This window comes from Populus euphratica, unplaced genomic scaffold (assembly GCF_000495115.2).
Source record: "Populus euphratica unplaced genomic scaffold, PopEup_1.0 scaffold120.1, whole genome shotgun sequence".
Lineage (NCBI taxonomy): Eukaryota > Viridiplantae > Streptophyta > Magnoliopsida > Malpighiales > Salicaceae > Populus > Populus euphratica.
This window is the reverse complement of record NW_011499918.1, coordinates 485223-509697: the sequence shown is the minus strand read 5'-3', so window position 1 is coordinate 509697 and position 24475 is coordinate 485223. Positions and strand designations below refer to the sequence as shown.

The window sequence follows — 24475 nt, the reverse complement described above, 5'->3', positions numbered from 1 at the left end:
AAAAGTACACCAAAATAAATCACATAGTATAACTCTCAATCAATCTAATATTGAAGGATTAAATTAAGGGGAGAAAAATCACTTAGAAAAAATAATAATTCAAGTCAACTGAATTAACTCATCAAACTCATGGTCCAAAACATGAGAATGAGATAATCTCATAAGAAGGAGATTAAAAAAAATTATGAAATCCAATCTCTAATAAACTTAATGTTGAAGGATATAATTGAAATTGAGAAAAAAAAAACATAGATAAGAGAGGAAAAAACCAAAGAAAAAAAAATCATTCTAGTAAATAATGTTATGTCAACAGGGGTATACTAACCCTCCCCCTAGTTCCCTAGTTTTTTTGTTAGTTAATTAAACTTTATTTTTTGAATAATATCAATAACTTCAAAATGCCATGGTTAAAATATAAATAAATCACAATTCACTAATTAAAAAATTATAAAGAATATGTTTGTTTTGTATAAAATATTTTTAAAATTTTTTCGTGTTTGTTTCCAAAAAATATTTTTCTATGTTTATTTCATGTAAAGCATTTCATAATAAAATTATTCAATAAAAAATATTTTACAATCAACCTTCAAACTTAGTTTATTTGCTAAAAGATATTTTTCAATAATATTTGATGAATAATGATTCACTTACAAAATCATCTAACTCTTGCAACAATTACCTCTATCTTACCATGACCACCACCCCTTTTCTTTATCACTACTACAATAACCACCTCACAACTTCTTTTATTATCACCATCATCTTACTGTTGTCTTTTTCTTCATCATCATCACCATTATTATTTTACCATCATCGTTATTTTATTGCACCATCCTTTTCACCTCCTCCACTACCATCACCACCGCCACAGTCACCTTACCACCCCTCCACCACCACTATCATCTTACCACCACATATTTTCTCACCATAATCATTACCATCCTTTTCTTTTTCATCACCTCTTTTTTCATAATTATCACTATCACCTCCTTCACTATTATTATTATTATTGAAAAATATTTTACAAGAACAAGAAAATATATAGAAAAATATTATTTTACATGTAATATATTTTTTATTTGTAAAATATTTTACATAAAACAAAACTATTCTAAGAATCATAAGATTTTACAACCAATTTGGATGGGTTGTTTTTAAGAATTCAAACTAGGTTGCATCTTATATGAATCATCCAGCCTTTAAAAAATGAACAAAAATAAAAATTAAGAACAAATTTTGGTCATACCAAAGAGAAAGAGAGAAAAGGAAACTTTATCTTCTCTTTAAAAAAATAATAATTTAGCTTATAACATCTTATCCTATTTTCAACTAAGTCTCCAATCGTTTGATCATATCAAATTATTTATTTAGTTCGAGTGTCTCAAAATAAATTCTAATTAAATAATACTAAAAAACACATAGTGAATTCATTGTAGCAATAGATAAAGTTTACTATGGATTGCTACAGTGAATTTAACTTTGTGCCCCTCATTGGAAAAGTTTGAAGGCTGTGATATGAGGGTATTTTAATCCTTTTTATGTTGATGCATTCTTCATTGGAAAAGATTGGACATAAATATTGTCATTTCCGTCGTTAAAAGATTGGACATAAATATTGTCATTTCATATTATTTTGTACAATAAAAATATTCTTCTACCCCTAATGTCAATGAAATTTAAACCTACTAACCAAGGGGTTTTTTAACAAGCAAAATACTTCTTTGCTCTTGGATAAGACAAAATAGCTTATATGCATTCAATGGTGTTTTAGTACTCTTACATTGGTTTATTTGTTATTTTTAAGGTTATGAGAGGCTTTTTAGTAATTTAACATTTATTTTTATTATTAAATTTTGAAAAGCTGTTGGTTCTTGTTTTTTATGTGTTAGCATGTTGGTAACATTCATATTCTTTCAACGGCTTGTACGACACCATTGTTTGTTCAAAACTGGCCTTTTATCATATCACTAGAAGCTTCGTCACGTGCTCTTCCCCTTGGTGTAGAGCATGTTAGTGGTGGCTCGAGGATTTGTCATCGATGGTCATTTCTTCTTTGTTCTTCCTACTTTTCTCTCTCTTTCAATTAAAGTACATGTTTGTCTTTTTTTTTTTGTTTTCATTTTCAACCCTTATGTTTTTTTATTACTTATTCTCATCATTGACCTTTTTGGAAAGTTTTTTTATGTTTTCAATTTAGTCCTTAAATTACAATTTTTCATGTATTTTTTTCATAAATTCAGTCCTTATTCTTTTGATTTGTCATTTTTACCCTTGGATTTTTTGTTAAATTTTTATTAGTATTCAATTTTATCCTTCAATCAAAGTTTATGTTATTTTTTTTTCAATTTAGTCTTTATTCTTTTGATTTCTTTTTTCTCTTTGTTAATTATTTTTTTCTTTTCAATTTAACATTGCAATTTAATTTTTAAATGCCCTCAAATTTATTTTTTATTTTGGTTTCAAACCTTATTTTTTAATTAAATTTTTTACAAGGTTGATTTTTTCCTCGATATATCTTTTGGTGTTTGATTTATTTGAGATTGGACTTCATGATTTTTTTATTTGTAATGCTTTCAATTTAATGACACGGGTCACAAGTTTTAAGTGTTAATATGGATAGGAATCAATTTTTTTCCTCATTATATTTTGTGATTTTATCATTATACATTGTTTAAAAAAATGTTTTATGGTTACCTTCATATTTTTTTATATCAGTTTCTCTTCGTCTCGTTACCTAAACTATGATTTTTGCAATCTATTTTGGGATAAAAATGTTTATTTTTTTAAAAAAAAATTGTATTGTTTTGTGTGTTAATTTTGTTGATTTTTTAATTTACTTTATATAAGTAGGTTTTGTCTTGTACAAAAAATAGTTATTTTGAAATAATATTTGTTACGTGTTTTTTTTATTTTATTTACTCTGTTTCATACGTGTTTTTATTTCTATTATCTTTTATTGATTTTAGTGAACAATTTAATGGACACAAATAAGTAAATATCTTATTTTGCGAGATCAAATATCTTGATCTATGTCTATCTCTTAATTTTTTCAGTTTCTCTTATAGTTATTGTTAACAAAAAATTTATTTATTTACATAAATGATTATTAGATGTTTGGATAAACTTTTCATTTACATTTATAATTTATATTATGTAAAAAACCATATCAAAATAGTTTTTACACTCAAGTTTTTTTGAAAAGAAAAATTATGATCTGTTACGAAGCGCATATCAAATCAAATTTTTAGTTGCTATATTATGTAAAAAAACATATCAAAATAGTTTTTACACTCAAGTTTTTTTGAAAAGAAAAATTATGATCTGTTACGAAGCGCATATCAAATCAAATTTTTAGTTGCTCTCTAATTAATTTTTTTTCACCCTTATATTTTAGATTCTTTTATGTAATTTTTTTATTTCATCTTTTGATATTTGGTTTGTTAAATATTCGACTTCATACGATCTTATCGCTTTGCATTTGTTTTTTTTTAATATTGGTTTTGTAATTATCTTTAATTTCTTTTTTATAAATTTATCATAATCTTATAATCCAAGTCACGAGTTTTGCATGTCATTTTTTAATATAAGTTTTTTTAGAGTTGTTTTGTTTGTGTTTGATTTTTCAAGATATTATGCAAATTCATTTAGAATTCAATTTTATTTTTGTTTATCTTTTAAGTTATGAGTTTTTTAGGTTGTGAATTTATCTTTTATTGATTTTAATAAACAAGTTTAGTAAATACAATCAGGTAAACATCTTATTTTGTGTGGTTGCATATCCTGATTGATATTCATTTCTTAATTTTATAAATTTTTATTTTAGTTATGGTTAATTACCCTAGTTTATTTACATAAATGATTGTTAATTCATTTAATGAGATATTTGAATAGGCTTTTCAATTTATACTTTGAAGTTTTTATGATAAAAAATACATTGAAGTAGCTAATATAGCCCATATTGTTTTTAAAAAATAATCATGGCCTGTAATGAAATACCAGTTAAATTACTAGTTTATCCTAAATGTCATAAAAAAATAATCATTGCCTGTAATGAAATACTAGTTAAATTGCTAGTTTATCCTAAATGTCATAACACTGGATCATAGTGATTTTTCAAAATTTCAATTAATGTAAGCTACAAAATTAGAGAGAGAGAGAGACAAAATATGATTCTAAAATTGTTTCTTAAAACAACTTTAGGTTTATTTTAATATATTGGGTGAAAATGCTTAACAATCATTAAAAAATTTATTGTGAATATATAACAGCTAATAATATCATATTAGTTATTCTTGAAGATTCACTTTAAAAATAAAGAGCAACACGAGAAAAGAAGAGAAAATAAAAATGATAAGAATATATACACCTATAATTTCTTCTCTTCTTGTATCTATTTTTTTCTTTAAAGCATATCTCAATAAATAATAATAGAATAACACTAGTTATTTCTCAATCATTATTAAATTTCTCAATAATCATAATTTTGCTCATACCACTTTGTCCCACATCTATTTTACCCTATATATGATTAATATGAAACAATTTCAGCCTTCGTCCATCCATTAGATGACAATTCAGAAATTCTACATTAGAGGCTAATTTAAGGTTTCTTAATCTCTAACTATCGTTAAATTTATATGAATAGGGAAGTAGCATTGTCATCTATGGATTAAAATTGGAGCAAAATTGAAAAAATAAAAAAAGTTTAGTACTCAATTGATAAATTGAGTAAACATTAAGCATTAGGTTTCCCTTTTTCCCTTTACGTCCCCATTGGATCCACATTTCTTCTTCCCTTAATACCCCTACTCAAGTTCAAATCTCAAACCTCCGCTCCCGCCTCTCCAAGCCCATTTTCGTAAACTCCCCTCCCTCCCCTCCCATTTCAAAATTCAAAAACCCACATAACCAGACCCCTCTCTCCCCTCTCACTTCTCTCTCAAAATCTCTCTCTCTAACTACGAGAAAAAAGCTCTCTTTCTCTCTCAAGAAATCACAGCCAATGGAAGGCAGCGAGCAATATCCATGTCCGTCACCGTATCCCCAGCCGTTCAAGGACGTATCGAATTTCAAAACCCCAAAACGCCCTCCAAATCTCTCCAAATTTACTTCTCCGAGCTCTCAATTCTTCACTGCTTCAAAACGAACCCCAATTTCCTCCTCCTCCTACCGTCCTTCCTTATCAGGCCAGTTCAGGCCCAAGCCTGCTTCAACCACGGCCCGGAGAAGGCTCAAGGCGTTCGAGATCGAGCAGTCACAGTCATCAAGAAAGGCACAGATTAGGAAAGAACAGGCGCTGAAAACACTGTCGAAATCTCTCACTACTTGGCTTAATTTCCTGTTCGAAAACCCTAGTGCTTGTGGGTGCTCTTGTAATTTCACCCAGAATGCGGTGGCGGGGCCCAGTGTTCTGGTGGGGTTGGGGAAGAGGGAAGGTGGAGCAGCCGGGGTGGGTGATACGTGGAGGAGTCCGAAGAGGAGTAGGGATGTGACGTGGAAAGGAGGAGGGGTTGGTGGGGATGGTGACGTGTTGAATTTTAAGAGGTATGGAAAATTGAAGGAGGGATTGAAGGAAGTGTGTAGTGTGGAGGATTTGATGGAGAGAATGAGGGTTTATTTGAGTTTGGGATGTTGTAAGGAAGTTTTTGATGCTACGGTTGTTGTTGTTAAGGTTTGTAAAATTGTGGGGTTCTCTTAATTTTTTGTGGGTTTTGTTTGTTTGATTGATTTCAGGGAGTTATGTTTGTTTAATTGGGATTTCGATTGCGGAATAATTGTGGGTTTTAATGGTTGATTAGGGGAAGATTATGCGTTTTGTTTAAATCTCGTTTTAGTTGTTGAATTGTTATAACTAGTTGCTTGATAATTGTGGGTTTTGCTGTATTTGACAAGGGAAAATATTGGTTAAATTATGTGTTTCAATGAAATTTTTGTTAGGAAAAATAATTGGCAAGGTAATGGAATTGTATTTTTTCAAAAACTTGATTAAGAAAAATCATTTATTTTAAGTTAGTATTTAATATGAAGGAATTGTGTGTTACTGGACATGGTAGTGGAAAATTAAAGAAGTTGCTATAGCTTTGAATAATCTGTTTTGGTGGTATTGCTTTGGGAAATTTATTTGCTTTATTACTGATTTGGTTTAAGAAAGTAGTTGCATCGGTTTCTTTTGTTCAATTTGATTAGTAAAAATTAATGTATTTAGTGCCATTTTACTTAAAATGTTGGGGTAGTGAAAGGAGATATTTTGTTTTGTTGGACTTGCCTGGGCAAACTGATGTGTTTTATTGTGATTTTAGTCAAGAAACTGTTGTTTTCGATGCAGAGAATTGAATATTTTTATTCATTTTACAGACTATAGATGAAGGGAGGTTGAAAATGAAGCCACATTGTCCTATTGTAACAGATTTTGGCATGAAGGAGAAAGCCATGCGAATTCTCATGTGCTATAATCCAGTTTGGCTTCGAATTGGATTACAAATTATTCTTGGTGGCGATTCCTTGTTGCCCAGTGGAGATATTGATTCTGATCAAGAAATATCATTCTTGAAGATGGTGATAGAGAAACAGTTTCTTTCACATACTGGACTAGCCAAAACTTATGCTTATAACAGGAAGGTTGAAGGGTTATATAGACCAGGTTACTATGAGTCCTTGGGAAATGTTATATTGAAGAGGTTTTTGCTGCTGGTTCTTATTCTAGATAGAGCTAAATTGCAGAGTGGTCTTTCTTTAAAGTATGGAATTGATGGAGTAGATGGGGGTTCACCTCTTCTGTTCGTTGTGCAGTCTAGTATAAAGTCTAGCCGTCAAATGATTAATGGTAATTTTTGAAGTTCTTTATTTTGGTTGTTTACAGATTGAGTTATAACTACATCCTATTCATTGTAGAATGACTTTTATCTCTAGATTTCTTATCATCGGAGGTGATGCATGGAGAAGGGAATCTTCTTGCACATCTAGTTATCATAGGTTACAAAGTATCTTATCAACAGGTATGTAGTTCAGTCCTCGTAATAACTTGTTTATTAGCACTTGCATGTGTGTTTTTTCAGGATAAAAAGGCTAGTGTTGTATCATCATCATTTTAAATCTCTGTTCAAAGTTAAAAAAGGGGCTAGACACTCTGCATTGATAATGACATCTCAAAGTTCAATTTTATGAACACTGTTATGTTTTTAATTGGTTAATTTACCAACAAAAATTTCTTTTGGCAGTGTTCCCTCGTTGAGTATGACTTCAGAGTGACAGATTTATTTGCGGAGCTTCAAGATGGAGTGAGGCTTTGTAGAGCCATCCAGCTCTTACAAAATGATTCCTCTATTCTTATGGTTGGCCCTTTTTTCCTCTTTCTTGTTCTTTAGGAAAATGACTCTTTGTAATTATTGAACATTATTTGTCTTACTTAGTAGGGCTTGTTATGTGGCAGAAAATGGTAGTTCCATCAGATACCCGCAAGAGAAATTTAGCAAATTGTGGCCTTGCCCTGCAATATCTAAAGCGTGCTGGTGTAACATTGCAAGATGAAGATGGAATGACAATCTTGGAAGACGATGTTGCTAATGGAGATATGGAGCTAACTGTTTCTTTGCTCTGGAACATGTTTGTTCACTTGCAGGTTTGTTGGGTTTTTCCTATTTCACAAAGTCTTTGATTTTGGAATTGTAATATTCAATATATTAGGAGTGATTAAGGTTGTTGACTGGTTATAACTTGTAATCAAATTCCACAGTTGCCTCTTCTGCTCAACAAAACAACCTTAGCGAATGAAATTTTGAAAATTCATGGAGTTAACATGGTATGCTTCAGTCAGATCAGTTTCCTCTTGCTTATTAAATGTTACATAAAGTCACTCTCTTTCTAGCTTTGAACTTTAAAGAGGTAGCTGAGATTCTTGTGCTTTCTGTATTTCTTTTCATCTTTTTTCTCAAGTCATTTTCAGAGCCGCTGTATATTTATGTTGCTCTTATTGTTTTCTATTGCATAGGACTCCGCTAACATCAGTCCTGGTTCCTCTCCTTTGGAGTTGCTTTTGAGTTGGATTCAGGTATGGCTGCTATATAGAATATACGCCACTACGTCTATGCATGGATCTCCTCCCCCCAACCCCCCACCTTCCTCCTCTCTCTTCTTGAGATCACTTATCATGTCAGGTCTTTTCTTTTTTTGTTTTGCCAGCAGAAACATGCAGATTTTATCAATTTTTTTCTGACTTGGTAATGCTCATTTGGTAGTTTTACTTGCTTCATGGCCATTGAAATTGTTTCTGCAGGCAGTTTGTGGAAAATATGATTATAAAATTGATAATTTTGCTTCATTGGTTGACGGTAAAGCCATATGGTGTTTGCTTGACTATTATTTCCGTAAAGAACTTTCTTGTTCTCATTCTCCAAAGGTACGGCATGTCTTGCAGTTTTACTGGTTTTCAAGCTCAACAAATCCTTCTTTCTCATGTTTATTTTCACTTCATCTTTTTTCACAGGATCCTCGTGAAAGTAGAAGAGAAGAATCACTTATGTCAGCTATTGATTATACAGATTCAGTCCACAATTTCTTATTGTCACAGAAGCTGACAACATTACTGTGGAATTTTCCTGAGGTAAAGATCATAAACTATCTGTCTACATGCATAACGCTTAACCAACAGCTGACAATCCATTTATATGTTTTAAGGCATGTCAACTTGAGAAACAATAAGTAAAACATTTGGACGTGTTGAAGTTGTTGGTTTTTAAGGCAAGGCATATTTAAAGGACATCTTGAGAAAAAGTTTTGTACTTTATAAATGACCTGAAAATTTGATTAGATCAGCTTTTCAGTGGCTGAGAAATTGGCCTTAGTGTCAACATATGACCTTGTTTCTTGATTAGAGATATACATGTTTGAACTTTTGTCAGAAGTTATGTCTATGACTTTATGTATTGTATTTACAGGTTCTTCATATCAGTGACATTCTTGAACATAGTGGCGCAATTAATCATCGAAGTGTGGTAATTTTATTGGTGTTCCTCTCATCACAACTGACTGTAAAGAAAACCATGGTAAAGCTAGAATTCTTTTGCTGGATGATGACTGAGGCAACACTCTTGGGATATATTTTAATAATTCTTTTCTGTTTGATAGGATCAACTGAATTTCCATAAACTATTGTGTTGTGATTGTCAAGAGAGGAGAACTTCAAGCGTTGGTAGGTGTTCTTTAAGTTCAGAAGCAGAGCTGGACCAAGACATAATAGATGGCTCCAGTACAGAAGGTTTCCACCTTTAATTTAGTAGTAAATCTCTTTTTGGTGTTTCTTGTCATTATGTAAATGTTCTCTTTCCTTTTCCTCTTATTACTGAATGTTTTCAAATGTGTACTTAATTCAAAAGCACCGAAGTTTTCAAAGGTTTATACAACTTTTGCCTCTTGGGTCCCATTTCAAATGGGAAATATAGGGATGAGCATTACCCTTCATTAAATTTGTTTCATATATAAAAACAATATGTATGGCTTATGATGAATGAGATATATTTACCTGGAATGAGACTAAAAGAAAGGATTTAAAAAATAAAATGATAAAATGCTTGCACCATTCACATGCAGTTGTAGGAATGGAAACAAGAATATTGGTTTTAAAGCTTCTTCTTTTTTAATCTGTTATTTGAACTTGTTTATGCAGATGCTGCTAGAAAGTTTAGGGCTATTAAGGCTTGGTGGCAAGATATGGCGGAACGAAACAACAAATTCATCACACAGCCTGGTACTTCTGTTTTGGAGTGCACCTCAACTAGCAATCTGGGCATCATCATTCAAAGAGGTATTCTCATTGAGTTTTCTTTTCAATTGAAAAGTGCACCTATATTTCAAGTTGCAATAATTGTTCTGTTTAAGTTGTTTGATATGATCTTTATTGAAGTTTGTAGTTTTTTCTTGTTTGCAAATTTGTTAGGCACTGCCATGCTGTTCAGTTAATTTCCGTTTTTAGAGGCAACAATTTAAATAGTTGTATATTTTTCCCTTTTATGGAAATCATCTTTTCATGGATTGATCATCTAAGTCTATTAGAAGTAGCGCATCACTTCTTTGCCTTATACCATAATCTTTGATTACTAATTTCTTCTTTCTGACTAACAATCAATACTGTTTCAGAAAATGCTGCAAAAGTAATACAATCCCACTTTAGGAGATCAGTTGAACGCCATAACTTTTTGAAGATGAGAAGAGCGGCTTCCTTTTTGCAAACTGCTATTCGGGCTTGGTTAATGGTGAAGAAGAGACCATTCCTTTTAAAATTCAGTAGTGTCACGGTTCAGGATTTTAGATGTGGTACCTACTTCTATTCACCAGTTCATTTGTATGAATCCCTGCACATTCTGTTGAGTTACTCACGTACCTTTTTGTTTGGTTAATCATGCAGAAAGGTGGAGCCAGGCTGAAAACCTAGGGAGATATGTGAAGTTCATTGTTGACCGGCATAGATTTGTCAAGCTACGAAGAGATGCTACGCTTATTCAGAAAGCCACGAGGATTTGGATCAGACAAAGACATAAAAGTGATTGTGTTAGTAATCTTGATGTATCCACTCTTGATATAGTCAATGCTGCCATTGCTGTTCAGAAATTCATTCGTGGTTGGGCAGCAAGGTCTAGGTATAAGGATGTTCAATTGGAAAAGGCTTCATCCACGTGCCAATTTGATGGTCTAACAGTTCAGCTTTCTTCAAAGACTATAATTTCCAGGTCCATCCACGAACAGCAGCTTGCTGCTACTAAAATTCAAAGTCATTTCCAAGGTTGGCTGCTGAGAAGGACATTTTTAATCCAGAAGCAAGCTATAATGAAAATTCAAAGTAATTATAGATGCTTACGATGTCGGAGGGCTTTTCAACAATTTAGTATTGCTAAAAAGTCAGCCATTGTTATTCAGTCTTGTGTCCGTGGATGGATTGTAAGGAGAAAAGTGGGAAGATATCTGTATCTCATTGGTGTGCTTCAAGTAAGCTATCTGCCTATCGTATGCCTTTATGCACATTTTTTTGCATCAAAATATGAGTTACATGCATTTATGAATTGATAAATAATGCATGTAGAATCCTTAAACTTATAGGACTTAGCTTTTGTGTTGGTCCATTTACTTTACTGACAAAATAACTACTTTAAATGCCACTTGAGGGTTGAAGGGGAAGATTGTGAAAATGAGTTTCTTGGTATTTAGTTTTAGTGTTGTATTTATTTTGCATAAATATTATGCTCAGTTTCTTTGTTCTTTTTAACGAGTAAATGTTCTCTCTGTGGGTGATAACACTTAGGTTAAGTACTAATTCTGCTGCCTATCAGAAGTGGCAAAGGTTTTCATAATTGTTGAATTCCTGTAGCACTTACTTGCATCAAGATAAATGTTTGTTTATTTTGTTCATTTGTCTGAATGCAATTCACTTGTATATAGCAACTTGTAAGGCATTACATGTGCATTTCTTGCTTCTATGTGCTATCTGAATTCAGCAAGATGGAAGTTTTTCTATTGGGTAGAATTTGCTTTGCTTACTGTGGTCCTGGAAAGGCTGGGTGTTTTGGGGATGATTTCACTACAGCTCCAACCTTAAAGCATTTTCCATGAAATATCACTGCTTTATGCTCTAGACAAATTTTACCTGAAGTACAAAAAAAAATTTCTTTTATATATTTTAAGTTCCATTATGTTCAAATGAATCCAGAGATACTGCCGGGCTTGGCTAATAAGGAGGGACTTTTTGTTCCAAAAACAAGCAGCAACACAGATTCAAAGTGCTATTCGATGTTTAAACTGCAGGACAGCATTTAAGGCTTGCAAAGATGCTACGATTGAAATTCAACGGTTTGTCAGGGGACATACTACTCGGAATAGGCTATTAGGTATTTTGTGAAAGTCTTCTCCCAAAGTTTAAATGCCTGCATCTTTTCTTTGATTAACTGCCTGTTCATTTCTGAATTGCTTATCAAGTTTAGCTTGCTTAGCTTTCAATATATTTTGCATCTGATTGTTACAGGGGCTTCTCACTTTTCTGGAGGCATTGCTAGTTACGGAAATTTTCTAACCTCAGGAGTCTGCTTTCAGAGCTTGAAACTGAAAGTACTGATGTCTTCAGTTTTGAAGCTACAAAGGTGGTGGAGAGGCATTCTATTTCTCAAACTCAGAACAAAGTCTGCAATTGTTATACAAGCTCACATTCGAGGTTGGATTGGCAGGCAAATGGCCTCTAGAGAGAGGCAATGTGTTGCTCTCCAAGTAAGACTGTGACTTCTTTTGAGTTCTGCTTTTATTTTTAACAGGAAATGGCTTGCGCATTTACCAGAATATCTGATTGAGTGTAAGTTCATACCATTTGCTTGCCCTTGAATTGTTGGTTGTTACATATTGGTGTGATTAAAACAAAATTTCCTCTACATGGTTGCCTTAACTATGCATATAGAAAACAAACTTCCTCTGCATGTTCCTATCTAACTAGACATGGTGTACTCCCAACTTAACTGCAAAATGCTTATGTTTCTCTTTTGTCCTTTATTTTGTTTGTGTTTTTTTTTTTTTTAGTTCTTTCTTCGAAGTCTTGGTATTCTCTGGCAATTGTGTCAGTAGACCTTTGTCTCAGACCAATCACTTTATACAGTTGGCTGTTATGTAATCTTTGCCACTCGTGATGTCAATGAGCCTGTAAATTTAGCTGAAATTGGCCTGCTTGTAGATTACGTTTGACACTGCTGTTTTTGGCTAATAAACAGTAACTTTTTGTTCCAGAGAGAAGCGGTGTTAAAAATCCAAAGTGCTGTTCGATGTTTGAACTGCTGGAAGGCATTTCATTGCTGTAAACAAGCTACTATAGAGATTCAGGGGTTTGTCAGAGGAGAGATTACTCGAAATAGGCTATTAGGTTTGTGAAAATATCTTCTAAACTTTAGTTGCTAGCACATTTTATTTCATACAAGCTCTCTGCATTATTGAAATATGGTTTGAGTTTAGTTATCTTAAGAATATCTGGCATCGGACTGATGCAGGGGCTTCTCACTTTCATAGAGCTACTGCTAGTTATTGCAAAATGCAAACCTCAAGAGTCTGCTTGCAGAGTTTGGAATTGAAAATAGTGATGTCTTCTATTCTGAAGCTGCAAAGGTGGTGGAGAGGTGTTTTATTGCTGAAGCATAGAGCAAAATCAGCAATCCTCGTACAGTCTCATGTTCGAGGTTGGATTGGCAGGAAAAAGGCAACTAGAGAGAGGCAGCACGTTGTCGTGGTTCAAGTAAGACTAATAGATCTCTGCTATTATTTTTCTATGTTGCATTTCCATGTAATAAATCTGGTTCGTTATAACTGGATATCTGATTAAAATATTTCCAAGTGATTACAAAATTGAAAACTTTTTTGCCCTTGAATTTAGTAGTCGTTCATGTATGACTTGGATAAATACAATTTTCTTTATGAATCCATGTCTTGGTCACATGGCGTTTACTTAAATTTGACACACTGCTTTCTCTCCACTTTCTCTGTCATGGGTGTATATTTTCCCGGATCAAAGGTGAATTAGTTGCTTCCCTGAAGCCTTGTAAGTTGGAATTGTTTTAGCTTTGGCACCTTTCTCTGTGCATCGGTCTTCTTTAGTCAGCCCAATTATATTCCTGAGTTGGCATTTATATTATCTGCCCCATTTATGGTTCAATATTTTCCTTGGAACATATTTCTAGGCTAACTGACATCCGACAGTTGCACTGGAAAGGTACATATTTCTAGGCTAACTGGCATTTGTAAATTCAACAGTCGCACTGGAAAGGTTTCCTTGCACGTAAAAATGCTAGAGGGCAGCTCCTGGATTTGCGCCTGAGAATGCAAAATTCTGCTAAAAATGTGGATGACAGCATGCGTATTATTAACAGGCTCATAGTGGCTCTTTCAGAACTATCAAGCATGAAAAGTGTTAGTGGAATTCTTCACACTTGTGCAACTTTGGGTAAGATTTTTCTTATGTCTCAGATCGTTTAGAAATTTGAATGTTTTGATATGTAATCCATGCTTCACTGGGAAGTAGCATGGGAATCAAATGGTGGCTGTGTAATTATTGTAACCTGCATAAAAAACACTCATCTTTCCTGAAGAAAGTACTGGTTGGTTTGACAATATCATGACATGATTGGACAAGATGCAAAGACACTTGCTTTCACTAGCTTGTGTTGGCATGAAAACTAATGCATGTCCATGCCATCTTACGCAGTTCATGATCTTTATTGAATCTTCAATTTATTGAGTGAGCATAGATATCCATTTTTCTTTTTAGTTGAAATAATGAGTCAACCATATACTTCTTGAAAGAGGGTATCATTTTGTATATTTATTCCAAGTTTTTTTTTGCCAGATATGACTACAGAACACTCTCAAAAATGTTGTGAGAAACTTGTGGCTGCTGGGGCAATTGACAACTTACTGAAGCTGATTCGCTCAGTCAGCCAAAGCATGCCTGACCAGGAGGTTTTAAAGCATGCACTCTCAGTTCTCCGGAATCTTGCCCATTATCCACATTTGATTGAAGTGCTTATTGACAGTCAAGGAGTAGTAGAAACAATTCTTTGGCAGTTGCTCAGGTTATTTTGTTAAGTTCTGATTAGAAGTCCATGGTATGTTTTTATTTGCTATGTATGAACAAAGTGTCTTCTAACTAATGTTGTCCAGGAACAAGGAGGAAGGATATTTCATTGCTTCTGATGTTATGAAGAAGATCTGTTCGCATCAAAAAGGCGTTGAAATGGTGCTGAGGAAACCACCCATTATAAAGAGGCTACACAGTCTTGTGGAAGAATTAACAAGGAAGGCAAACTTCGAGAAGAAGTAAGTTGCTGGCATTCAGAACTCTATTCCCTTACAATTATACTTGAGATTAGTGTAACTGAAACTGCAATGATTTTTATAGGAATAAAAACCTAGTTTTTGGTTAATTTTATAGAAAAAACATGTTATCACAATAAGCGAAAGATAGCGAAGTTCAATACAACCTATCTTTGTGCAGGAAACCTCGCAGCATGGCAGTGAGGGACAACATGGAAAGAAGATTACGGGAAGCTGTCGAACTTTTGAAACTGATAAATAGCAAACTTTGGTAGTCAAACTCGGATACAATTTATGCCTGTTGTATTTCTAGTAAATATTTATAGTGGCCCTTGTAGTTGCCCTTCAAGGTATGGAAAATGCAACATTCTGGAGCTGTTCCAGGGCCATGTTTTTAGGCGTTCTTTCTATTGCCTTGTAATTTATCTTTGCATGCTTGAGCTTGGAGATCTTCTGATCTCATTGTGTCTCAATTTCAAAGGTTCTTAGAAAAGTAAAGAGTGTTGAGAGGTGTGCAGATTTGAGTGAAGTTGATTTTCTTTACTGATAAACTGTACTGAATATTTGATCACTAATTGTCTTTGTTTTTTTTCTCCCTCCCTACTTCTAGGGCAGTGTACGTGAAGTTGGAATTAGAACACAGCACTGTTCTACTCCTGCAAGTGCCTCGTAGATGCCATGAAAACGCTGCGACGGATCAAAAACCACTAGACAAATTGCAAAACTATGTTAATTATCCTGATTTATTTATGCCAGGGACATATATTAGGAGAAATCTCATAAGATGCTTTCTTATCTACGTTTCTTTATAATTAATCAGAATTTATCATGAAGCTAAGCGCACAAGGGTTAGGCAAAAAATCAACGAGTTTTTAAACCAGGCATGAAACGCTGATAAAATGGATTGACCTGAGTTATCTAAATCAATTCAATTCTTTTATTTTATTTATAAGAAAGTTAAAATGACAAAATTTTCAAAAAAAAAGAAGAGTTTTCCTAGGCTTATTGGTTGTAGATCAAGTTGGATTTTTTATTGAATTATACCAGGTGAATTTTTCTTGTAGTTTTATTGAAACCTGGTCATGAGTTAGCTTGCTGGATGCTTAATTTCGATTCACTTGGCCAATTTGAGCAACACCAATGAAATTATGTAATCTTCAAAGGGACAAGAAAGATGAGGAATTTATATAGATAAATTCTAGTCTTTTATCTCCTCCTTGCTAACCATGTCTCCAATAAGACAATGCCTTAACTCTATATGTTTTGATTTAGCATGAAAAACTGGATTTTTAATCACTTTAAATGTTGACATGTTATCACATAACATAATAGTAGGATCATGGACATTTTGCTACATATCAGAAAGGGTTCCTCTCAACCATAGTGTTCAACAAATTGTTTCATTTGCAACAATGTATTTTGCCTCAACATAAAACAAAGCTAAAGAATTTCATATAAATAGATATACTCTTCTTATTATCGTAGCTTCCAGCGCAATCATTGTCTGTAAACCCAATTAGCCTATTATCTTCTTGTTTATTGTACATGATCCTTGTCCCCTGAAGATATCACATGATCTTTTTTGTTGCTGCAAGATGAAGTGTGCTTGGTTCTTCTATAAATCTAGAAATTATACTTACTGGAAGCACTGTATTTGTAAGATAAATAAAAAAACCAACAAGACTTCAAGACATCTTTGAATCCATCTTAACAGCACTGTTATTCTACTGCAACTTCTCATTTACTGTCACAGGAGTACCTGCTGCTTTACATTCTGACATTTTGAATTTCTTAAGAAAATCTGCAATATACTTTCCTTGAGAAATGAAAGTATCTCCTAGAGATTGCTTCACTTCAATGCCAAGAAAATATCTCATCAATCCAAGATCTGACATTTCATATTCTTTCATCCTAGTATTCTTGAATTCTGCAACCATATCTTTGTTTGTTCTTGCATATATTAGATCATTAACATAAAGACAGGCCATTAGAAAATCTTCTCTCTTTTTCTTCATATAGAGTATAGAGTAATGGTTCATATTGATTTTTTTCAAATCTATTTTGATGGAAATAAAGATTTATTTTGATGTTCCATGTTCCTTGGTGCCTGTTTTAATCCATAAAGAGCTTTATAAAGTCAATAAATTTTATCTTTTTTTCCTTTTAATTCATATCTTGGAGGCTTCTCAACATAAACTTCATCCAATTCTCTATCAAGGAATGCTGACTTAACATCAAGTTGAAAAACTAATAGCGCAACCAAAGCAAGGACAATTTTGATTTCAGGTGCAAAAATCTTTAAAAAATCAACTATAGGCTGCTGTGAATAGTCTTCTGCAACAGTACTAGTTTTATGCTTCCGTATACCACCATCTTCATTATATTTGATCTTGAACACTCATTGGGGAGATAGTACCATGGTGAAGGTTGATGGTATACATGGACACCTCCATCAGACCTCTTTGGGGGCATAATATTGATAGTTACGCGTCTTTATAAGAGAAAGGATCAGGTGTTTAGCCTTTTTATAGAGCAAGTGGTCAGGTTGCTGCCGTGCTGTGATTGTGAGGTTAGGTTTTGCAAGTTGATTGGCTCTCTGAACTTTGCAGTAGGGTTTGTTTTCCTTCTATAGAAGAAGAGGCGGATGGTCAAAATTTACGGTGCTCGTTGCATAGACTCGTGCTATCAGACAAAACTATCCACTAATTATAGTTTTTGCAGCTCCTTTACCCTCGATGAACATGAACAGAACTGGACATTTCTTGACAAGTTGGTTACATGTATTTCTTTTTACAAGAACAGCAAAATAGAGCTGTGTCTTGCACCAGTTAAGAGAGATTCTTGTCGAGATTTGACAACTTGATAAGGAGCTCAAGTAGGGTTGGCCCATTCCGGATCCACCGTTTTGGAATGCTCTGGTGAAACCTACCATGTCCACAAATAATGGTCCAGTCACGAAGATCTTCAAGTGCTTGAACAAAGTTTACTATACCGCAACTCTGCGTCGCATATCCTGTTTATTTCGTGCCCGTTTGCAACGTGACGCGCTATGGTTGCACTACCAACTCGCCAGCACAATCACCGGAGATGATGCTTTTGCTGCAGTTTTTTTTAATTTATTAATATGGGTATTCAGCCAGTTTAATGCGCCTCAATTAATCCTATAAATTCTAAAATTATTAATTATATAAGCTTTCATTAGTGCCGAGAGAACTCGAACTTGTAACAATTGAAAGCAAACCTACGCCTACAGCTTGCTGCAGTGCTTTTTAAAGCATGATGTTGAGCTGCTTCTGTCAAAGAGAACTGCAGCAGACCACAGAGCAACAGTACTGCGCACAACATCGAGACTGGTCTCGAAGAACTTCTTTCTCGCACGTTGCACAATACCTCTCAGGATGCCATTTGAATTTACTCTTATTACATCACCAAAGATCTCCTCCCTGGGTGGCTCAGCATGCTTGGTGGGTGTCGAGCTAGCCCTTTCATCATATGCCTGACCAGGAGGATGGGAGACAGTGACCGCAACAAGTTCTGGAAAATATCCACTCGATCCACGAAAATTATCATTAATCTGAATAAATTATTTTTCTTTTCCGATTTTTCGTGTGAAAAAGGAATTCGAATCCTCCTACTCGAGTGCAAGTAAATAGTGAACTGAGTGACTATCAATTACAAAAAGACTCGTGTTTGTCCATAAAAATTAAAGATTGTTTTGTTTGATTTTTCTTAATTAGTAAATTATAATTTTTATAGTTATTGAGATTTGAAAATAACAATTATCTTGCATTTAATAAAACGACTATGTTCCATAATAAATAAAAATGTCAAAAATTATACCAAATTGATTTTTAGTGTGAATAAAAATCCGATCTTTATATATATTAATTTTTAAAATAAATATTTTTTTTAAATTAAACAATTTCAAAAAACAATAGATCTCACTCGGAAAAAAAAAGAAACTTGTCCTAGTTAAAAAAATAAAATAAATTTTATTTTTAATATAATATTAAAATGAGTAATAATAATTTATTTTTAATATAATATTAAAATGAGTTTTTATATTTTAAAATAAAAACACATCGTTATGTTTTTTTTAAAATAAATTCTCTATAATTATGAGAAAATATTTTTAAATCAGAGTTATACGGGAGAAAAAAAACAAATAACCATAGTTTAACTCCTTTTTTAACCTTACTATAAAGGGAAAACCTGGGAGGAATCTGCCACGCTCCACGCTAGGTGTCCTTAAAAGACACCCTCTGCCCTAATCTTTCGTCTGTCTTTCCCTCGAGCCTGAAACCCACTTGCTAGGGTTTCCCTCTCTCTCTCTCTCTCTCTGTCTCTCTCTCACTCTCCCATCAAGAAACCCAACAGCCACACGCACAATGATGCAGCAACCAGGACCAGGAGGAGCCATGCTACCACAACAACCACCACCACCACAGCAATACCAGCAACCTCCTTACATGATGATGATGCCGCCACCACCAATGGCTCAAACCCAACCTCCACCACCACACATGTGGGCTCAGCATCAGGCCCATCAGGCTTCTATTCCACCACCACAGCAACAACAGGGACAGGGACAACCTCCTGCTACTGCTGATGAGGTCAGGACTCTTTGGATTGGTGACTTACAGTACTGGATGGATGAGAACTATATTGCTAGCTGTTTTGCTCATACTGGAGAGGTAAAAAAGAAAAATCCAGTTTTTATTTTGTGTAAAGTTTGTGTTTTATGTGTAAAGATTTGATCTTTTTGATTCTGAGGGTTTGCTGTTTTTTTTTCTTGGATTATTTTTCTTTTTTGAAGTTATGACTGTTATTTGTATAGTATATGAAGATTTATCTAGTGGGTGGGTGGGTGGTAAATTTAGGTGGGATAACTTAGTATGAAGCTTAATAGCAGTATTCAATGAAGGAGGATGGGTTTGGAGATGGTGACTATAAGATTTTCTGGTTTGTAAGATTTTGTAGTCTGTGCTGATTCTGTTCTGTTCTTTCTTGAAATTTTTGAATGAGTCTGTTTTGTTTACTGGGGTGCTTTATGGTTTGTTTATATAAAGGAGAGATGAATTGGAGATTCTTTTTTGTATCAAAGAGGTTTGTGTGTTGATTGAACCTGGCTAGTTTGCTTACCAATATATGATTTTTATTTTTCCTTGTTATATTTTGAGAGAAACAGAATCGTAGTAATGTTGCATTTAGTTTTTGCTGTTTGAAGGGGAAGTATAAAATCATGAAAAGTTTAGTATTTAATGCATAATCACATGGATCAAATGTCTTCATCATCTGTGTTCATGTAAAATTGATTTTCTGTCTGTTTACAGAGGCAACAAAAAGTTTGTGATTACATGCCAAATCTAACAATATAGTTCAGACTTTTTTCATACTTTAAACATTACAGACATGTTTACACGCATGCTGTGAACATGTGAATTAGAGAGGGGAGGATCCTTATCTAGTGTTTACTTTACTGAGAATATGTTTTTGTTGCAGGTTGCTTCTGTGAAAATCATTCGTAATAAGCAAACTTCTCAAATAGAAGGTTATGGATTTATTGAGTTGACCAGTCATGGGGCTGCAGAAAGGATATTGCAGACTTATAATGGTACCCCAATGCCAAATGGCGAGCAGAACTTTAGGCTGAACTGGGCTTCTTTTAGTGGGGGTGATAAGCGTGATGATTCTCCTGACTTCACTATATTTGTGGGAGATTTGGCTGCTGATGTTACAGATTTCATGCTCCAAGAGACATTCAGGGCCCACTTTCCCTCAGTGAAGGGTGCAAAGGTGGTGATTGATAGGCTCACTGGACGGACAAAGGGTTATGGATTTGTTCGTTTTGGAGATGAAAGCGAACAGCTACGTGCTATGACCGAGATGAATGGGGCATTTTGTTCAACAAGGCCTATGCGAGTAGGGCTTGCTTCAAACAAGAAGGCTGTGGTTGGTCAGCAATATCCAAAAGGTATGTTTCTTAGTTGTCGTTGCTCTAGCTGAATGCCAATTCTTTAAACATGTTATTGTTTTTTTTTTTTCAATGTGTTTGTAATCATGGATTTGCCCCATTTAGATTGGTAGGGTGATTGTCTGAATTTCCAGTTGTTGTTATGCTCTGAGTATGCTTAACCTTTTTGGTTAGTTTGCTTCTTCCAGCTATTCTTTGAAGATAGGCAGCAGTTTCCAAAGTCATTTCTTCCATTGTTTCCTTTAACACATGGGCACAGTAAATTCTATTAAAAATCTTGAAACATGCAAAAACTTATAGAATTCCTGTTGTCTCAGAGCAGGGCATCAAGAGGCTCTATCATCTAAGGGCCTGGAACTGATTTCAGCTGAATTGGTTACCCTTTAGTGCGTGGCCTCACTTAGGTCAGTTTTAAGTTTTTGTCCTGCCTGTTATTTGAGCTTTTATGTAGCATCTGCAATGCTACGTTTCAAGCTTCTTTTCAGTTCGTTCAATTAGTTGAGCTTTCTGTCAAGTTATATTTCTTACTACTTTGGTTACCTAAAGATTTATCAGCTCAGTATCGTGTCATTTTACCATCAGATAGGGAGGGTCTAGTGTTCTTCATTTTTTTGGTCATTAGGGAAAAAAATGCTTGTTTCCTAGTTAATTATACATTCATTTGATATTCCTTCATTGTTCCAATAATTCTAAATTTCTTTGCATTTTTTGTGAGTTTAGATTTCCCAGCCACTACCAGTTTACTTTGTGTAGCCTGTGGTGACTCTATTGCTTGAAACTAGTGTTGCCACGTACACCATCATCATTTTGTGTCTAGGTTTTATTGGGACTGCTTATTGGGACTGCTGTCTCTTCTTGTTCTTACTTAATTATACATTCATTAGATATTCCTTCATTGTTCCTTAATGAATTACTCTAATTAATATTTCTAAATTTCTTTGCATTTTTTGTGAGTTGAGATTTCCCAGCCACTACCAGTTTAATTTGTGTAGCCTGTGGTGACTCTATTGCTTGAAAGTAGTGGTGCCACGTACTCCACCATCATTTTGTGTCTAGGTTTTATGGGGACTGCTGTCTCTTCTTGTCCTTACTTAATACATAAGCTTGATTTTGTTAATCTTTGCTCCTTCAGGATTTTTTTGTGCCATTAGTTGCTCTGGGTGCTAATTTGCCTGTTTCTCCATAGGAGTGGATGATGAGTTTTGTTTGACATTTAAAGATCTTTCTTTTAAAGAACATTGATATGACATATAGTTCCTAATAAAACCACCAACACTGACAATATGTTCTTTGACAAAACCAAAGTCTTCACACTTTTTGCCATAAATTCTGGGGAGTTTATTTTTGTCCTACCATTATCATTCTTAAAGTATTAAATGATCACTAGTTCCAGAAGCCAGATAAATCAGGTGAACAGTTTGTTCGAATTCGTGTAGTTTGTTAGTTTCACTGGAGCAGATGCTGAATTGCTTATTGTCTTGCACTTGTGCGGTTTTGTTGCTTTCTGGTTTGACTGTTTGTCAGATTGGCATGCCATGCTCCTTCATATTGCATTATTTCAAATTGATGATTTACTTGGGCTTGACTTTCAAATTAACATTTTGGTGTAACTTCCAATGTGAATAAGTTGGTAGCCTGAATTTTGCCATGTTTTTTTCCCTTTTTTTGTGAAAAGGTTATAACGTTCTTGATGTAAACCTTTTTCTTAAGAGAATAATGCTATGCTGCTTCATGATATCCGAAATGCTTCTTAACTGTTCTTTATGGTTTTAGCTTAATTATCAGAATATTTTCTGTTATTTACTCCCCAGAATTTGATGAAGTGAATGATTGGAGATTAGGTGCAAATACTACATTTTTTTGCCACATATTGATCGGGCAAATAAAAATTTGAATGTTAAGCTCTACTTTCATTTAATTGTTTCCTTTTGTTTGTGAGCAAAACACTTAATGCAAGAAACAAGAGATCAAGAAGGAACTTGTGCTGCATGCAAGCTAAATGATGGGAATTGATTTGATACTTCTGAAGAATTATTTGGATATTAGTGTTGAGTTGAATTTATTCACACTTGTGTATTTGAACTAATGATGTGGTCTTCTTCATGATAAATTGTTTTATGAATTGAGATGTCCATCTGTGTTTCTTGAACAGCTTTTTTACTATGGGGGACCATTATCTCTGGAGGCTGTCTTGCCTGTCATTTTTTAGTTCTTGTTTGTTTCATCTTTATTTTCATATGCAGCTTCATATGAGAATCCTCAGCCTCAGAACGATGGCGACCCTAATAATACAACTGTGGGTACTTTGTTCTTTTTTTTTTTTTTGTAGAAATTACTTTTCCCAACATGATTCTGACACGGACAAATTTATACAGATATTTGTTGGTAATTTGGATTCTAATGTTATGGATGATCATTTGAAAGAACTCTTTGGCCAATATGGACAATTATTGCATGTGAAGATACCTGCAGGCAAGAGATGTGGGTTTGTTCAGTTTGCTGACAGGTAAGGAAATTTGCTTGAGCATCTGCTGCTGATGACAGCTCTTGAGGAAAATTAACTTTTTAACCTGCATTTGGGCATTGTATCAGGAGCTCTGCTGAAGAAGCACTGAAAATGTTAAATGGAGCTCAGTTGAATGGACAGAATATTCGATTGTCATGGGGCCGTAATCCTTCAAATAAACAGGTTTTTTTACATTAGCTGACACCTACTTAAATTTCTCTAGAGAGATTCGCATGTGCTCATGAACCTGATACATGTGTCTGGTGTGTCTCCTCATTTGCAGGCTCAGCCAGATGCAAACCAGTATGGTGGTGGATACTATGGATATGGACAACAAGGATATGAAAATTATGGCTATGCTCCAGCTACTCAGGACCCCAACTTGTACTACGGAGGTTATCCTGGCTATGGGAACTATCAGCAGGGCCAGCAGCAGCAAGTAGGATATAGCTGAGAAGTTTTGGCATGTCATCGCCTATCCTTGTAGTTTATTAGTAGAAAGATGGTGCTTTTCCCTTCTCATCTTGTATGCTTTTTGGAAAACCATTTCAGGCCGTGTTCTTCTCTTGTTGCAAGTACAAACCTCCATTTTTAAAAAAATTGTAAAACTATTAGCTTACTTGTTTAAGATTTGTTCAGAGAGCTATGCTATTATTATTCTGTGTTTCATTTTTTGATGTGAATATTTTGAACATTTATGGGTGGGGACTAGTTCAACTTGGGGATGAAGAGCCGGACTTGGCCGAATACTGCTTGTTGGTGGTACAGGGTACCCGAGGGCCTAGCGTGCTCTTGATAATCAACTGCATGATGGGAACATTTCTCCTGTTTTGGTAAATGGTGTTCATTTTGTTAGATTTTTGTTTTTTTGGAAATGTAGAGGCTTTTCAAAGTCCACAGAAGAAATCATGGTCAAGTGCGGTAAAAAAGAAAATTGACGAAAATTCCAGTATTTGACTGAAAGCATGATCATTATTTTCAGTCCAGAGAGTGGAATTGTTGCTGGTTGCTGCCGTGGGTTGTTGGAGTTGCTGGTTTCCCCTTACTTAAAGAATCCACTTGAATCCATTACAAAGTTTGACACAACATGTCAGCAATCCATTGTAGGGCTAATGCTTATTGCATCCCTCTTAATTTCGGTATTCATTAGTACTAAAACAATTTTGTAT

At 34.2% G+C, this 24475-nt stretch overlaps 2 protein-coding genes and 1 long non-coding RNA gene across 7 annotated transcripts; all 3 read left to right on the top strand.

The window, feature by feature from the left end:
* The first annotated feature begins 4933 nt into the window (after positions 1 to 4933).
* LOC105134819 (binding / calmodulin binding protein) lies at positions 4934 to 15423 on the top strand. Of its 2 annotated transcripts, XM_011039373.1 has the most exons (22): positions 4934 to 5671; positions 6355 to 6823; positions 6910 to 6995; positions 7218 to 7331; positions 7430 to 7618; positions 7733 to 7798; positions 7988 to 8047; positions 8273 to 8395; positions 8483 to 8599; positions 8934 to 9041; positions 9124 to 9253; positions 9662 to 9799; positions 10132 to 10308; positions 10400 to 10977; positions 11696 to 11873; positions 12008 to 12246; positions 12754 to 12886; positions 13011 to 13252; positions 13768 to 13957; positions 14360 to 14585; positions 14674 to 14829; positions 15008 to 15423. In XM_011039373.1, the coding sequence occupies exons 1-22, from the start codon at positions 5003 to 5005 to the stop codon at positions 15099 to 15101; spliced, it is 4482 nt and encodes a 1493-aa protein (XP_011037675.1). In that variant the 5' UTR covers positions 4934 to 5002; the 3' UTR covers positions 15102 to 15423. The 2 variants fall into 2 exon arrangements, with proteins under 2 accessions (XP_011037675.1, XP_011037676.1); XM_011039374.1 differs by lacking the exon at positions 12754 to 12886 and having other exon boundaries at positions 12008 to 12227; positions 13231 to 13252.
* A 3628-nt stretch (positions 15424 to 19051) lies between these two features.
* Positions 19052 to 23977, top strand: LOC105134818 (polyadenylate-binding protein RBP45B). 4 transcript variants are annotated; one of them, XM_011039368.1, is made up of 6 exons: positions 19054 to 19520; positions 20329 to 20800; positions 23044 to 23096; positions 23176 to 23306; positions 23393 to 23489; positions 23590 to 23977. In XM_011039368.1, the coding sequence occupies exons 1-6, from the start codon at positions 19215 to 19217 to the stop codon at positions 23758 to 23760; spliced, it is 1230 nt and encodes a 409-aa protein (XP_011037670.1). In that variant the 5' UTR covers positions 19054 to 19214; the 3' UTR covers positions 23761 to 23977. The 4 variants fall into 4 exon arrangements, with proteins under 4 accessions (XP_011037672.1, XP_011037673.1, XP_011037671.1 ...); XM_011039370.1 differs by lacking the exons at positions 23176 to 23306; positions 23393 to 23489; positions 23590 to 23977 and adding an exon at positions 21123 to 21204 and having other exon boundaries at positions 19052 to 19520; positions 23044 to 23102; XM_011039371.1 differs by lacking the exons at positions 23176 to 23306; positions 23393 to 23489; positions 23590 to 23977 and adding an exon at positions 21118 to 21204 and having other exon boundaries at positions 19052 to 19520; positions 23044 to 23077.
* On the top strand, positions 21211 to 22537 carry LOC105134816 (uncharacterized). Its single transcript, XR_844076.1, has 2 exons — positions 21211 to 21455; positions 21676 to 22537. It is a non-coding gene; the product is annotated as an uncharacterized LOC105134816 (long non-coding RNA).
* Positions 23978 to 24475: the final 498 nt, after the last annotated feature.

Bases quoted from the DNA above. Each gene is read 5' to 3' on its own strand.
- LOC105134819 (XM_011039373.1), top strand. From the start codon at position 5,003: ATGGAAGGCAGCGAGCAATATCCATGTCCGTCACCGTATCCCCAGCCG. The intron at 8,600-8,933 runs GTAAAGATCATA...TTGTATTTACAG, and splicing joins TACTGTGGAATTTTCCTGAG to GTTCTTCATATCAGTGACAT. The intron at 9,042-9,123 runs GTAAAGCTAGAA...TCTGTTTGATAG, and splicing joins TGACTGTAAAGAAAACCATG to GATCAACTGAATTTCCATAA.
- LOC105134818 (XM_011039368.1), top strand. From the start codon at position 19,215: ATGATGCAGCAACCAGGACCAGGAGGAGCCATGCTACCACAACAACCA. The intron at 19,521-20,328 runs GTAAAAAAGAAA...TTTTTGTTGCAG, and splicing joins GTTTTGCTCATACTGGAGAG to GTTGCTTCTGTGAAAATCAT. The intron at 23,307-23,392 runs GTAAGGAAATTT...GCATTGTATCAG, and splicing joins TTTGTTCAGTTTGCTGACAG to GAGCTCTGCTGAAGAAGCAC.